At 61.2% G+C, this 16,297-nt stretch overlaps 1 protein-coding gene across 1 annotated transcript; it reads left to right on the top strand.

Annotated features, from left to right (window-relative positions):
• The first annotated feature begins 1,393 nt into the window (after nucleotides 1–1,393).
• MEX3D (mex-3 RNA binding family member D) lies at nucleotides 1,394–12,957 on the top strand. Its single transcript, XM_021528233.2, has 2 exons — nucleotides 1,394–1,853; nucleotides 11,556–12,957. Exons 1-2 carry the CDS (start codon nucleotides 1,394–1,396, stop codon nucleotides 12,803–12,805), a joined length of 1,710 nt encoding a protein of 569 aa, XP_021383908.2. The 3' UTR covers nucleotides 12,806–12,957.
• Nucleotides 12,958–16,297: the final 3,340 nt, after the last annotated feature.

Below are 16,297 nucleotides of genomic sequence, written 5' to 3'. Positions count from 1 at the left end.
GCTCTGTCAGGCAGAACCCGGTGACACTGCTGCTGAGTGTGAGCAGCAAAACTGGGGCTTGGAGCCGGATGGTCCCTTCCACCCAGAGTGCTCTGGGACCTGCGGAATAACGCTGTGAAACAGAAGCTCCAAGGGGGAAGGGGTGGGGAGAAAGATTTGATGTGTCCTGAAGTTCAGTAACTCGGCGAGGAAGAATGCAGCAGCCCTGGTGCGGGGCTGTGCCGTAGCTCTGTCCCGGAGCGCCTGGACCCGGTACCGGGAGGAGCTGCCGCGGCTCCGGTCCCTGCGGGGCCGAGCAGTACCCACGGACCGGCTCGCTCGTCTCTGCCGAGGGCAGCGGCGGCACCGCCGGGCCGCCCCTCCCGCCTCCCTCGGTTTCGGCGGCGCTTTCCGGGCAGCCGGCGGCGGGAGCGGCGGTCTGAGCTGCGGCTGCTCCAACCCCTCGGGATGATCGACACCCGCCGCGATGCTCGGGGTCCCCTTCGGATATCCAGAACCTCTCGGGATGCTCGGAACATCTGCGATGCTGGAGTGTCTCTGTGCTGCTCAGTACCCCCCCCGCAATCTTAGGCGACCCCTCCGGGCACGCTCGGATCCTTCCCGGGGTGTTCGGAGCTCCCCTGGGATGCTCAGAACGCCACAGCGATGCTTGGACCCTTCCCCTCCCCGCTGAGATGCTCAGCGCCTCCTTCCCCCCACCTCGGACCCACCCCCACCTCCCCAAATGTTCAGACCCCTCCATGCTGCTCGGACCCCTCCAAATGCTCGGAACTCGGAACCCCCCCCCACAAATGCTCGGGCTTGGACCCCCAAACGCTCGAACCCCCCCAAATGCTCCGACCCCCCGCAAATGCTCATGCTCGGACCCCCCCCAAATTCTCGGACCCCCCCCAAACGCTCGGACCCCCCCAAAAGCTCTCGGACCCCTCAAATGCTCGGACCCCTCCATGCTGCTCGGACCCCCCAAACGCTTGAACCCCCCAAATGCTCCGACCCCCCGCAAATGCTCATGCTCGGACCCCCCAAATGCTCGGATCCCCCCCCAAATGCTCGGATCCCCCCCCAAATTCTCGGACCCCCCCAAATGCTCGGAACCCTCAAACGCTCGGACCCCCCAAATGCTCGGACCCCCCAAACGCTCGGATCCCCCGAATTCCCGGGCCCCGCCCGGGTCGCGCGCCGGGGGCGGGGCCCAGCAGGGCGTGTCCCGGTGGGCGGAGCCCCGGCGGGAGGGCCCGGGCCGGAGGGCGGGGCCGTGCCGCGCATGCGCGCGGCGGGCGCGGCCCGGCCCATCGCCGGGCGGGGCGGGGGGCGCAGGGAGGCGGCGGCGGCGGCCCCGGGCAGCGGCACCGCCCCGGCCCCGGCCCGCTGCGCTCCGCGCCCGCTCCGCGCCATGCCCGGCTCCATGTACCAGCCCGAGCCCGGGCAGCCGGCCCGCGGCCCGCCGCGCTGCCTCACCCTGCTCAGCCCGCCGCCGCCCGCCGGGCAGGAGCCGCCGCCGGAGCCCGAGCCCGGCCGGGAGCGGGAGGGGCCGCCGGGGCCGCCGGCGCAGGGCGAAGCCGCCGCGCTGAGGTTCGCCCTGGACCAGCTCTCGCTGCTGGGGCTGGAGGGCGCGGAGGAGCCGGCGGGGGGCGCGGGGCCGGGCGGCCTAAGGGAGCGGGAGCGCGGCGGCGGCGGCTCCCCGGGGCCGGCCCCCGCCCCGGCCGCGGGCGCCTTCGGCAGCCTGGCCCCGCCGCTGGGGCCGCCCGCGCTGCTGCCCGAGCCGCCGGCGAGCAGGAAGAAGAGCGTGAACATGACCGAGTGCGTGCCCGTGCCCAGCTCCGAGCACGTCGCCGAGATCGTGGGCCGGCAAGGTAACGCGGCGCGGGGACGCGGCGGGACGCGGGACCCTCCTCGCCGCGATCGGGGGCACTTTCGGGGCTTTGTCTCCGCGGAGGCGGAAACTTAACGGCGACACATCCCGCGGCCCCGAAAGTCGGCCGCGGGTCCCGGGAGCCGCGCTCCGCATCGGTCGCAGCGGACTGCCTGGAAATAGCAATTAAACTCCATCGGCCCGGGTGGGATAATGCCGGCTGCCCACGGAAAGTTCCCGGGAGCCACGCGAGCCCGTGGGAGCTGCCAGGACACGGGGCGAGGCGAGAGCTTTGCTTTCATTGTAGTTGTGCCTCTGCCCCCTCCCCTCCAGCCCCGTATCTCAGACCCGCCGTGTAAACGGTGCCGCTTATCTCAGACTCCGTTTACAAATCTTACTGATAAATCCGATATAAATGGTCATTTAACCCGCTCGTTTGTAGGCGGCCGAGGAGCCGCTCGCACCCACCTGTCACAAAGGGACGCCCCAGCCCCCGCCGGGTGGGTGTGCCTGGAGTGGGCTTTGTCTCCAGGACGTACCAAATAAACCAAACTTTCACCTTGAAAAATCAAAAAGAAGAGACCCCGGGCGGAGGACGTAAGGAAAGAAAGGGAAAGGAAGGGAGCTGCTGCTGCCCGCAGGGATCCCGGCAGGAATCCCCTGGCAGGGAGCGTGACCTCCGGGGTGTTTCGCCCTTGTGGGGTCTGGCACCCCAGCCCCGCCGCCGCCCGGCGGCTCCCAGCCCTCCCTGCCCGGGGGGCTGCGGGCCGGGGGTCGGGGGGCTTTTTTTCCCGGGGGGAAGCGGGGAACTGGGCAGCCTCATTGTTCTCTTTGTTAGCCAGAGCCATGCTGTGATGAGCGCGGTGACATCATGCTCTGCGCTTCCCATTGGCCTGCGCTGCCTCCCAGCCGGCCCCGCTTCCCGGCCTCCCAACTTTCCGTGCACCCCTCGGCGGTCCCGGTGCCCCGGCCGGGGCTCCCCCCGGGCCGCCGGACCCCGCCGGGCCCCGCCAGCGGCGGGCAGAGCCGGGCAGCGGAGCGTGGCACCGCGCCCTGCTCCCGGGGATTCTCCTCCTCCTCTCCTCCTCTTCCTCCTCCTCCGGGCTGGATCAGACCTGGATTTGGTGGCCGAGCCGCGGGGTGCGGCGGCGTGGAACACAACCAGTGCCGGGGCTGGGCTGTGCTGGGAGCCCGCTGGTTCTGCGGGGAGTGGCTGCCTTTGGCCCGGGAGCTGCCGGTCGGTGCCTTCCTTGCCCTGGGTGTTTTCGGTGAGACCCCGGTGCTGCCCCTCCGGCGCCCCGAGGAGTTTGGGGTACAGCTAGGTACCTGCCCAAACACCTTGGTGGAGTTTGGGTGCTCGCTAAGCTTCGTGGGCTCGTGAAACTTACGAAAAAAAAGAAAATACTGCCGAAGGAATTGTTATATTGGCTCGAGGAGGGGTGCTGGAGGGGCACCGTGTGGGCCTGGGGGTGACCTGGGGCCAGCCTGCAGCCCCAGCCCATGGGCAGGAGCAGCCCTCTCCAGGGCTTTCCCTTCGTGTTTCCTGCCCCTCTCCTGCCCCTGACCTGCCGGGATGCAGTGTGCTGGCCCTGTGCTGGGTTTTTGTCGAGGAGGGGCACTCGGCACCCTCGGGGCTGGCAGCAGTGTTCTTGTGCTCCAGATGTTCTCCGTGCTGCTGGCAGCTGGATTACAGCAAGGATGCTCAGGTGTAGTTTGAGCAATACCGAGCTGATTCCTCAGGGCTCACACCGAGCAGAGCCCTTCTCACTCATCCTGTGCTGCTCTCCCTCCAGACGTGGTTCCCAGAGCCCCCCTGCGAGTCTCCCTCGGTTTTGGGAGCCCTGTGGCAGTGAGGTCTGGCTGTAGAGCTGAGCCTTGGGGTGTTCGGCTGGACCATCATCATCGTGGTGACAAAATGTGCCCTGCTGGTGACACTGCAGGGCTGGGTTGGGTCACCAGGCTGTGCCCCTGTCACTCTTGTCTTTTCCCCACTGCCCAGCCTGGTTGTGATCCAGAGAGCAGAAATTCGTGGTGCCACCATGCCTGAAACATAGGAAGGGATGAAGATGTGTACCTCGGGTGCCCTGGAAGGGGCTGGAGCTGGGACAAGGCTCAGGATCTCTCCACACACCTTGGGGCTCTTGGGGACCTGTCCTGCTTTGCCCAGACCTGGCTGCTGTGGCAAGTGGGGACCAGGGAGGTGCTGGCAGCCAGGACCAGCACATGGGTGTCCTGTGCTGGCTGAGATGGGACACAGGCAGGTGGACACAACTTCTCCTGCTTCTTTTCTTCAGTTTCTCTCCTTCAGATGCCCTGATTTAACCCTTTCACAAAGGAGCAGCAGCAGCCCATCAGGTAAATCCTTGTTCTCTAAATCAAATTGGTGTTTTCTTCCCTGAGCTGGAGGAGCATTTGTCATGAGCCCATGTCCAGATTGGCATCGGTGCCACCACGGAGCAGCATCTGCCTGCTGGGATCTGTGGCTCCTCTCCCCTCTGCCCACACGGGTCTGGTGGGATTCCCTGGCTGTGCCTTTGCTGCCAGCTTGGTCATGACTCCTGCTGTGGGAGGGACCATCTCCAAAAAGTGCTGTGGCACCGACTGGAGCAGCGTGGGCTCCTCTTGCTATCCAGCAGAGAGATCCTTGGGGATAACAGGAATCAGCAGGAGCACAGGGCAGGTGTTGGAGCTGCCCTGACTCTGGCACCTGGGCTCCGTGCTGCTGTGGATTCCTGCTGTGCCAGCTCTGGAGGGGCATTTCCAGCAGTGTCTGCTCTTCCCTTCCCCACCAGGTGCCCCCCATGGGATGGAGCCACAGCTCCCTCTCCCCATCTGTGACACTCAGGGACTGTCACAGCTCTACAGAAGGAAAGCTGCTGTTTATAGAAGATGCTGGGATGCTCGGAGGGTAAATCCAGGGAAGGATGGCACATTGGCACCTGTCCTCACTGCTGGAGTGTGGCTGGCATTCCAGTGCTGAGAGGGTTGCAGGGTGACCACGGGCCCCTCTGGGCCAGCCTGGGCACCTGTAACCTCGCCGTGGGTCACAGGGGTGCAAGGAATCCTCTCATTTGGAGCCCTGGGCTGCTGCTCTCTGTTGTCTCCTGCCCAGGTGCCGTTCCTGGAGGCACCTGGCACATCTTCCTGGCTGCCTCCTCCCAGCTGGGTCGTAGCAGAGCTGGGAACTCCTGAGCTTGGTCACACAGATGGATGTGGTTGCTGAAGGATCTGCCTGTACATCTGAGAGCTGGCACTGGCTGCACACTGTGTCCCGAGGAGAGGAGCCCAGCCTCCCTGCCCCACTCTTCTGTGTCTGGAGAAGAAGCCAAGGTGTGATGTGCTGGCTTCCTGCAGCAGGGCTGCAGGGATGAGCTCGTTGCTGTGTGCAGAGTTGGGAAGGAGCACTCGGCAAGGGGAGAGAGGCTGTGATGGAGGTGCAGCATTTTCTGGCTTCTGTGCTGGTAACAAAGGGGACTGGGAGCTCAGAACTCTGGATCAGAGGCCACGAGATGCTGCAGAGCTGGGGAAGAGGAAGAGCCATGAGTGAGGCACCAGAGGGTTCCTGAGTTTGTGACAGACACCACCCTCCTGCCTGGTGCCATCAGAAGCTCCTCCAGAAAAGCTCTGCTGGTGCTTTTTGGAGTTTACCAGCTCAAAGCTGGGCACTGCCAGCACAGATCTCCTTGGTCAAGCAGAGATGTGGTCTGGGCTAGGGCATGAGCTGGCTCTGTCCTCCTTGTGGGCAGGAGGCTCCTGATGTGGGAGCAGAGGCTGCCCGGGCCCTGCTGGGATCAGGGCAGGGATGAGCTGTGTGGGATCCAGCACTGGAGCACAGAGGATGGAGAGGCCCTTCCCAGCCCTCTCTCCCAGTGTTGCACTGGTTTTCATGGGCTCCTGCAGTGCTCTCGGCCCTGGTCTGTCTGGGGCTTCTCACAAAGAGCCAAGTTTTCTGTGATGATGGCCAGGGAGAGCAGCTGCCTGTCCTGGGGTGCTGCCTCCATCACCAGATTATCCCGGGGAGAATTCCCTGGGGTTCTGTTCCGTGTCAGAAATTACCCATGTCCCATCCCAAGGGCAGGTGGGATGGGTTGAGCCAGGCCAGTTGTGCAGAGTGGAGGGCAGTGGGAGCCGTGTGGGATGGGGAGAGGGGGAAAGAGGAGAGCCTGGATTTGAGACAGATGGTTTGGGGAGCATCCTGCTCACCCCCACGGGGCTGTGCCTGCACACAGTGGGTGTGGTGGCACAGGGGCTGTCCCTTGGAGGGGGACGAGCCCTCTGGAATGCAGGGCTTTGCTGGCAGCTGAGTGTGGCCATGGGGGTCAGGATGAGCTTGTGCCCACGGGGACTCAGAGCTCCACCAGAGAGATGTAACAACAGCAGAGGCACTCTCGGGCTCTGGTGTTCACAAAGGGCTCTTTGGGTTGAAGCATCCCTGGGTCTATCCCCTCTGTCCTGCCTCTGGTTTTGGGCTGGTTTTATTTGGATCTTTAAAGCCACTTTGGTGGAGACTTGCAGCAAAGTCTGGCACTTTGTTCTGCTCTGTTGGCATTGGTGCTGCACAGCAGCCCTTGGCCAGGGGAATGTGTGGATGCCACCTGCTGCTGCTGGGCTGAGGTGTGGCACTGCCTGGGCTGGGAGCTCACCAGCACTTCCAGGCAGCTCCAGGTCCTTCCCACAGCCCCTGGGGCATGACCCTGATCCTGCAGCAGCTTCACAGGGATGTGGCCATCCAGGATGGAGCACAGTGTGCTGGGGTGGAGGTTTGCAGGGGCTCATCTGAAGTGTCTTGTGCTGGTCCAGATCATTCCAAGTACAAGAAAGATGTGGAGCTGCTGGAGCCAGGCCAGAGGAGCCACGGAGATGCTGCCAGGGCTGGAGCCCCTCTGCCCTGGAGACAGGCTGGGAGAGCTGGGGGGGCTCCCCTGGAGAGGAGAAGCTCCAGGGAGAGCTCAGAGCCCCTGGCAGGGCCTGAAGGGACTCCAGGAGAGCTGGAGAGGGACTGGGGACAAGGATGGAGGGACAGGACACAGGGAATGGCTCCCAGTGCCAGAGGGCAGGGCTGGATGGGAGATTGGGCAGGAATTGTTCCTGGCAGGGTGGGCAGGCCCTGGCACAGGGTGCCCAGAGCAGCTGTGGCTGCCCCTGGATCCCTGGCAGTGCCCAAGGCCAGGCTGGACAGGGCTGGGAGCAGCCTGGGACAGTGGGAGGTGTCCCTGCCATGGCAGGGCTGGAACAAGATCAACTCTGAGGTGCTTTCCAGCCCAAGCCATGCCATGATTCCCCCAGCTGCAGTTGCTGGTTAAACCCCAGCTTGCAGCTCAAGTCCATCTGGCTCTGGGGGGCTCAGCCATGAGGTGCCCTCCCCCCATCCTGAGCAGGAGCAGGGGCAGCCCTGGCCCAGCCACCTCAGGGCTGCAGGGCTGCCCTGCTGGGAGCCTGTGTCAGCAGGCCCTGGTGTCCCAGAGCCAGTGTTAAACACTGCCCAGTTCCCCCAGCCCAGCTGCTCATCCTGCCCATCCTGCCTGCTCTGGGCTTGGGACCTTTGCCTGGGGATGTCTCAGGAGGAGTTTGGACCTGGGGACAGGGTAAAACTGTCCCTTGGTGTCCCAGGCTGGGTCCCTTGGTGTGTCCCGGTGCGCTCTGCTCCTGGCAGGCGCAGCTCCTGGTGCTGGTGCCAGCACACGGCCTCAGGCCGTGCCTCCCTGGCCAGCGTTTCCTGCTCTGCTTCTGGGGCAGGCGGGGTGACCCCACACCCCACCCTCCCAGAGCTGCCATGCTCCTCCCCTACCCCTCCCCTGGCAAACCCACCTCCCACCCCAGCTGTGTTTGGTGCCATCCATGGCCCTGGCAGCATCCAGCAGCCACGGGCTGGGGGCATTTTTCCTGTGCTGCTGGTTTGAAGAGGGTGGAACTGGCCAAGCCAGGCACCCTTTGATTTCTGTCCAAGGTTTCTGGCTTGGTCCCTGTGAAGAGCTCAGAGGAGCAGCCAAATTCTTCCTCTCTTTAGTGCTGCCATGGCATCATTTGGGTGCCAGTGGTGCTGCTGGTGTGATGGCGTGGGTGAGAAGGAGCCCCACTGGGCCACGACCCCTTTGGGATGTGGCTCCTGAGTGGCTGCTGCGTGCAGCTCCTGGAGCTGCCAGTGGCTTTGCATCCTGAAACTGCCACTTGATGATGGTTGGGGTGGAGCTCAGGGGAAGGTTCTTCCCCCCGAGGGTGCTGGCACTGCCCAGGCTCCCCAGGGAATGGTCTCGGAGCTGCAGGAGCGTTTGGACAGCGCTCTCAGGGCTGCTCGGGGTGGGGCTGTTGGGGGGTCTGGGCAGGGACAGGGGCTGGGCTCCATCCTCATGAGTCCCTTCCAAGCTGATCTGTTCCATGTTTCTGTGATGCTGCAAAGGGTGACTTTGGGACCTTGGGCATGTGTCTGCTGCCCATGGGAGGCACAGCAGAGCCTCATCCCACTGCCCTGGGCTTGTCCTGGACTGCCCAGCAGTGGAGCTGGGGCAGATCCTACAGCAGGCACCAGGATAAATGCAGGAGGGGAACGTGGGAGTTGCAGGTGCCTCTCCCGGCACAGCCCAGCAGGAGCTGGCACATGGTGATGGCCTCAGTAAATGTCACCTTCGATGGCTCTGCCCTGCCCCAGTCCCTGGGCCAGTGCTGCACTGTGTGCCCAGCCATAAATCCACCTGCCAGGGCTCGGTGGTGCTGAGGAGCCTGGCTGTGACACCACCCAGTGTGACACCACTGAAGTGAGAGATTTTTGCTTCTTGTCATCCACGAGGCTTCGTGCCCTGGAATTGCAGCACGCCTGGGGCTGCAGGAGCAGCACAGCTCCTGTTCCCCACTGCTCTCAGGTGCTGCTGGAGAGCCTGGATTGATTTACCTGCTTGGGCCAGACCTGACTCAGCTTCTTGTACCGTTCCAGCCCTGCTGAGTCACAGAATCCCAGAATGGTTTGGGCTGGAGGGGATGTTAAAGCCCACCCAGTGCCACCCCTGCCGTGGCAGGGACACCTTCCACTGTCCCAGGCTGCTCCAAGCCCTGTCCAGCCTGGCCTTGGGCACTGCCAGGCATGGAGCAGCCACAGCTGCTCTGGGCACCCTGTTTCACTGGAGTGGGTTCAGTCTGGCTGGTTCCAGGCACCCACCACAGCTCCGCCATCACTGACCCCACAAGTGGACAGGAGAGAAAAAAATGCAACAGCAAATTCATGGGTTGAGATAAGGGCAGGGAAAGATCCCTCACCCAATATGGACAAGGGCAAAACAGACTCAACTTAGGGGTACTAACTGAATTTATTATTAATAAAATCAGAGCAGGACCATGAGAAGTAAATATTTAAAATACCTTCCCCTTACCCCTCCATCCTTCCGGGACTCTTCCTCTGCAGGGAGATGGGGATGGGGATCACAGTCACTTCATCCCACCTTGTTCCTCTGCTGCTCAGGGAGGGGATTTGGAGCCCTTCCCCTGCCCCAGTGTGGGGTCCCTCCCATGGGACACAGGTCTCCACACACTGTCCCTGCCTGCGTCCCCTCAGGGTCACAAGTGCTTCCAGGAAACCTGCTCCAGCGTGGGCTCCTCTCTCCAGGGGTCTGCAGGCCCCTGCCAGGACCTGCTCCAGCTCAGGCTTCCCACAGGCTCAGAGCCTTCTTTGGGCGTGCCCCTGCTCCGTGTGGGCTCCTCCTGGGGCTGCAGGTGCATCTGCACCCCTGTGACTCCCATGGCCTTCACCATGGTTTTCCCCAGAGGCCGCAGGGGAATCTCAGCTCCTGCCCCTCCTCCCCCCTGCCCTGGGTGTCTGTCTGCAGAGATGTTTCTCTCACATGTTCTAACCCTGCTCTTCTCTAGACCCAATTACAGCTGCTCAAGACCTTTTTTCCTTCCTAAATCCATGGTTCCAAAGTGTCCCTACCATCTTTGCTGGGCTGGGCCTTGGCCAGTGCCAGATCCATCCTGGAGCTGGCTCGAATTGGCTCTGTGGAGACACGGGAAGCTTCTGGCAGGTGCTCACAGGAACCAGCCCTGTAACAGGAGCCCTGTAACCTCGCTGCTTCCAAAACCTGGCTACAGAACCCCAATTCTCCCACCCTGCCAGGGAACAATTCCTGCCCAATCTCCCATCCATTCCTGCCCTCTGACAGTGGGAGCCATTCCCTGTGTCCTGTCTCTCCATGTCTTGTCCCCAGTCCCTCTCCAGCTCTCCTGGAGCCCCTTCAGGCCCTGCCAGGGGCTCTGAGCTCTCCCTGGAGCTTCTCCTCTCCAGGGGAGCACCCCCAGCTCTCCCAGCCTGGCTCCATGGCAGAGGGGCTCCAGCCCTTGCAGCATCTCTGGACTCTCTCCAGCAGCTGTGCATCTTTCATGTGCTGAGGCCCTTCAGCCTTCTCGGCCTTTCCTTCTCCAGCCTCACAGCTGGAAGAGCAGCCCTGCCCTTCCTCAGGGAGCGTCTGGGAAGAGGAGGAGGGGAAGGAGTGCCCTGAGCCAGCCAGGCACTTGCAGCTGCCTGGCTGTGCCCAGAGGAGCCGAGCTGTTTATCCACAGGGATCTGCAGCAGCGCTTGCCATGGCCAGGGCCAAGCCCAGGGCTCCAGTGGAGCACCCTCCATCCCTGCGGGCTCCCAGCTTTGTGCTGGACACCCTGCAAAGCTCAGGGGTGGGAGGGCACGGGGGTCACTCACCGCTGTGTGCCAGTGGTCGCTGACCTCAGCTTGGTTGTGCTGTGCCTGGTTCACGGGGACTTAATTACGAGTGGATGCAATTAGGGCTGGGGGTGCAGGGAGTGGGGCTGGGCTGGCAGGCACAGACTGCTCCTCAGTGGAGCAGAGCAGAGTGGCCCTGGAGGAGAGCTGGAGCCTTTTGCAGCCCCTGAGGAGAGCCGGAGCCTTTGGCTGCACGATGCTGCCAGGACCCACAGCCAGAGCCCAGCTGGGCCGGGGCAGGGCCGTGCCCAGGGCTGGATGGGGCCGAGCAGAGCTGCAGCCCCATCTCGCAATCCCACAGCCGGCCGTGGGCAGCTCTGCCTGCTGAATCACGTTCCTCCTGCAGGGGAAGCAGGACTTTCCAGAACAGGGAGAGCAGGAGGCCTGGGAGCACCCCTGCCCCAGCCCAGGCACGGGGGATCCCTCCCGTGGGACAAGGACGGGAGGGGTGGCTGTGTCCCGCACCTGGGGAAGGTCCAGCTCCCTTGTCCCTCTAGGAGGGCATCCAGGGCTGTTCCTCAGGTTCAGCTGCTGGCTCAGAGGCGTCAGGATTCCTGCAAGATCCAAACAGCCTTTTCCTTCTTTTCCATCTTTGCATCTTTTTTCTCTTTGTACCTCCTTACACACCTCTGGAGTGAATCCAGCTTCTCACCTGCTCAGGTGCCCTATGGCTGCCTGCCCTGGCACCTCTGCCCATGCCTGTCCCAGCCCTCTGGAGCAGGGCTGCAGGCTGCATCCTGCTGATCCCCAACCTGTGAGGGTCAGAACAGTGCCAGGAGCCAGGAGAAGCCAGGGCAGCCCCCCAGCAGTGAGCCATGAGCCCCCCTCAGCCTTGGAGGCAGGAGGGATCCCTCTCTCTAAGGGTGTCCATGCTGCAGGTGCAGACTAGCAGGACCTGCTGGTTCCTGCTGGTCCATTGTGTCCCCATCCTGGGTGAGCAGAGGGTCACCGTCAGGCCCCAGCGTTGATGTGTCATTTTTCCCCCTTCTCCTTGCCCTGCAGGCTGCAAAATCAAAGCCCTGCGTGCCAAGACCAACACGTACATCAAGACACCGGTCAGGGGCGAGGAGCCGGTGTTCATCGTCACTGGCAGGAAGGAGGACGTGGAGATGGCCAAGCGGGAGATCCTCTCGGCCGCCGAGCACTTCTCCATGATCCGGGCCACGCGCAACAAAGTCAACGGGCTGACGGGGGCCATGCAGGGGCCCCCCAACCTGCCAGGCCAGACCACCATCCAGGTGAGGGTCCCCTACCGCGTGGTGGGGCTGGTGGTGGGACCCAAGGGAGCCACCATCAAGCGCATCCAGCAGCAGACGCACACCTACATCGTGACGCCCAGCCGGGACAAGGAGCCCGTGTTCGAGGTGACGGGCATGCCCGAGAACGTGGACCGGGCGCGGGAGGAGATCGAGGCGCACATCACCATGAGGACAGGCTCCTTCATCGACGTCAACGCCGACAACGACTTCCACTCCAACGGCACCGACGTCTGCCTCGACCTGCAGGGCGGCGCGGCGCCGTGGGCCAAGGCCCCCCACCCCGCCCAGCGCCCCTCGGCCGCGCTGCGCAACGACAGCCTGAGCTCCCTGGGCAGCGGCTCCACCGAGTCCTTCTACAGCGGGCGCGTGGCGGCCGCCAGCCCCACCAGCCCCTACAGCACCTTCAGCGAGCCCCCGGCCCCGCTGGGCTCCGACGAGTGCGACTTCGGCTTCGACTTCTTGGCCCTCGACCTCACCACGCCCACCACCACCATCTGGTCGCCCTTCGAGCGCTCGGGCAACCCCCTGCAAGCCTTCAGCAGCTGCTCCTCCATCAACAGCTCGCAGAGACGCAACAGCGGCCCGGCCACGCCGCGCCACTCGCCCACCCTGCCCGAGAGCGGGGCGGCGGGGCTGGAGCACCCCTCGGCGCGCCGCATCCCCAGCGACCCCGCCGGCGCCCTGGCCTGGCTGCCCGCCCAGGGCTCGCTCTCCTCCTTCTCCAACAGCACCGGCTACTCCTCCTCCTCCTCGCTGCCCGGCAGCATCTCGGCCGCCTCGGGCTCGCCCACCGACTCGAGCAGCTCGGACGGGCACCGCAAGAGCTCCCGGGAGTGCATGGTGTGCCTGGAGAGCGAGGTGATGGCCGCGCTGGTGCCCTGCGGCCACAACCTGTTCTGCATGGAGTGCGCCCTGCGCATCTGCGGCCGGGCGCAGCCGCAGTGCCCCGCGTGCCACGTGCCCGCCACCCAAGCCATCCACATCTTCTCCTAGCCCGGGGGCTCGCCCGGCAGCCCCCCTCCACCCCAACACCGCGGCGTTGTAAGGACTTTCTACTGTTGAAATGGAGCTTTTTATTTAATACCAGATGCGATGGGCGCACGGGGCGGGGAGGGGGGAGAGGCGGCGGCGCGGCTGGAGAGGCGCAGAGGGCACGGCGGGGCGGGGGGAGGCCGAATGCGGGGGGTCGGGAGGGTGGGGAGAAGGGGCCGAAGAAGAAGAAGAAGATGAGGATGAGGAAAGAGGGGCGTGAATTCCGCGAGGAGGAAACTCCGATGTTTACAGAATAGCTTTAACTCTTCACCTGGCTGTGGGGCTGGGGAGGGAGCCCGGCTGTTCTCCACCAGTCCTTCCCAAATACCAGTATTCCGTTTGCAAACTGAAATAACCAGAAAGAAAAGGTCCGGTTGCACTTTTTATTTTAGGACACACAAGGGTTGTCTTTTATTTTTTTAAAATCATTATATTATTATTATAATAATTTTCTTTGTGGTTCTTTTTATATGTAGGGTTTTTCTTTTTTTCTTTTTTTTTTTTTTTTGGGGGGGGGGATGATTCTCAGTGGTTCTGTAATTTTTTTTTTTTTCTTTGTAATGCAGGTGTATCTTGTATTTTGCCAATGTGAAAACTTCCCAAAAGTGTATGATGTGAGATCAGGAGGTCGTTAAATGGAGGGGGCACAGTTAACACACCATGTCACAAAAACCAGACAGATTTCTATCTCCATTTTATTTTGGGATTAATTTGTGGGGTTTTTTTGGGCCGTATTTTGGTTTTGTTTTTGTTCTTTGGCTGGGTTTGGGCTTTTTTTTTTTGTTTCTTTGTTTTTGTTTTTTTTTTTTTTACCTCTTTATGTATATGTAGGGAATTTATAGGAAAATATGTACTTTATTGAATAAATTTTAAAAACTAAAATATATTTTATTTTAAAAAGAAAATAACGGACCTTTAACCTTACATGGCTAAAGTACTGATTATATATTTGCTGAGCTGACTTGACGGTTATGAAAATTGTATCAAGAGTTTTATTTTTTGACTTCAAAGCCTTCTTAATAAAGACTTTTTACTATATATGAATCCTTGTGCTAACCAGTGTCTCCCTGCCTGGAGCCTCCTGGTACCTGTTCCCATTTCCTTGGGCCCAGGGAAAGGTGCCAGCCTGGGGGCAGGAGCAGGAGCTGTGGGGACATCTGCCACCTCCCACAGGTGGGTTTGTCCTTGTCCAGGCTGGGTGACGCTGCTCTGGCTCTGGACTTCTTGTCCCCACAGATGCTCCTGCTCCCCGTCCCAAAATGCATCCATGCCCGTGGGCAGCAGGGGAGGGGGGATTCTGCCCCTCTGCCCCGCTCAGGTGAGACCCCACCTGCAGAGCTGCCCCAGCCTGGGGAACAGCAGCAGGAGGACGTGGAGCTGCTGGAGCCAGGCCAGAGGAGCCACGGAGATGCTGCCAGGGCTGGAGCCCCTCTGCCATGGAGCCAGGCTGGGAGAGCTGGGGGGGCTCCCCTGGAGAGGAGAAGCTCCAGGGAGAGCTCAGAGCCCCTGGCAGGGCCTGAAGGGGCTCCAGGAGAGCTGGAGAGGGACTGGGGACAAGGATGGAGGGACAGGACACAGGGAATGGCTCCCAGTGCCAGAGGGCAGGGCTGGATGGGAGATTGGGCGGGAATTGTTCCTGGCAGGGTGGGCAGGCCCTGGCACAGGGTGCCCACCCTGGATCCCTGGCAGTGCCCAAGGCCAGGCTGGACGGGGCTGGGAGCAGCCTGGGACAGTGGGAGGTGTCCCTGCCATGGCAGGGCTGGGATGGGGTGGATTTAAGGTCCCTTCCCCCAAACCATTGTCCATGCTCGTCATCCCTCACTCACTGGGACACCCAGTTGTCCCTGTGTCCCCAGCTCTGTCCCCCCTCATGTGGCACCCGGCCCCAGGGTTTGGGTCTGGCCCTGCAGGGCCCCTCAGCGTGTGGGGACAGCCGGGCCCTGCTGGGGCACACGGGCAGGGGGACAGGGCTGGGGGACAGGGCTGTGGGACACGGGCAGGGGGACAGGGCTGTGGGGACAGGGCTGTGGGACACGGACAGGGCCAGCCCAGGGCACCGGGACACCGGGGGCACACCGGGGCCGTGCCGCCGCCCGTCCCTCCGTGAGGGGAGCGGGGCCGTGCCGGGTCCTTGGGGTGCCCGCACGAGGGACCCGGAGCGCCCCGGGTGCCCTCCGAAGAGGACGGTTCTGGGGTACCCTAAACAAGAGAGGTCTTTGGCTGGCCTTGATGGGATTTTGGGGTGTCCCAGGTGGGAGGGGGCTGAGAGTTTGGGGTGTCCCACGTTGGGGTGCCGGGGTGCACAGGGACCCTTGGCTTGTCCCGAATCGGGGGTGCAGCCCCAGCACCCCCAGGGCAGGGAACATAATCCCCTCCCCCTCCAATTAGCGGCAATTAACGGCTAATTAAAGGGCACAGGCGGGGCAGGGCGAGTGATGCCCTTTTGGGTTTCCCCTTTTTTGCTTTTATATACTCTCTGTATCCTCTGCACATGTAGCTGTTGTTTTATAGCTTCATGTCGTAGCATAGTTTCACACTTTTCCCAAGCAGAAAGACAAAACTTCCAGGGTCCCTGTGTGCTGGAACCCCTGGATACTGAGAAATTCAGACTTTCTGTGTTGAAAGGCACAGACCCTCAAGAGAACACTGCATTTGATCTGAGGCCGTGGAGGAGACTTCCAAAATTGAATGGCAGAACTAAGATTATGAGTGTGTAGTTTAAATAGAAATGTGTAATGTCACGTGATAGAAAACTTAGAGTTTAAAGTATTAAAATATAGTAATATATACAGAACTAAGATAGAAGTTTTAAGACAGTAGCTAGTCCTTCTTCTTCACCTTCTTCTCCATGGGTTTGGGTGGCATTTTGTAAGTAGACAGAAAAGTCCACATAGGTGATTAGTTATTAGATTAAAAGTAAAAATAAAAAAGTAAAAATTTAAGTGTCATTTCTTAATTAGATACTTTTTCCTAAAACATCTCATAGAAATACAGAATGATTTTATAGCTTGTTAATGAAATACTGTAGAATTCACAACTTACAAGACTGTAATATAGATAAGAAATAATAAACATCTGAGTCCAAACACAGAATACCATCACAAACGCTTCCAATCCCAACCCTAATCCAGGCAGAAAAGAACCAAAAATACCAACACCTGTGATATCTTGGTTTTACTTAGAAGCCAAGGTTGGAACCAGCTTTCCAAGACACACTTGAAGCCAAGGTTGGAACCAGCTTTCCAAGACACACTTTTGTAAACAGGGATCTTATCCTAAGGGAGGAGCCTCCAAGGTGCTGGAACTGGGAATGACTTCAGCAGGGATTTCTAATTGGAGGGTTCTTGTCAGATATGCTAATTGCAGAATCTATAAAAACTGTCCACGGGTCAGGCCCAGTGTGCATCTTCAGCCTTTGCTGCCTATGGATTTGTGCACCTGAGGTTCCTCGTG

The sequence above is a fragment of the Lonchura striata genome, chromosome 28 (assembly GCF_046129695.1).
Source record: "Lonchura striata isolate bLonStr1 chromosome 28, bLonStr1.mat, whole genome shotgun sequence".
NCBI classification, from domain to species: domain Eukaryota; kingdom Metazoa; phylum Chordata; class Aves; order Passeriformes; family Estrildidae; genus Lonchura; species Lonchura striata.
This window is presented reverse-complemented; position numbering and strand designations above follow the sequence as displayed.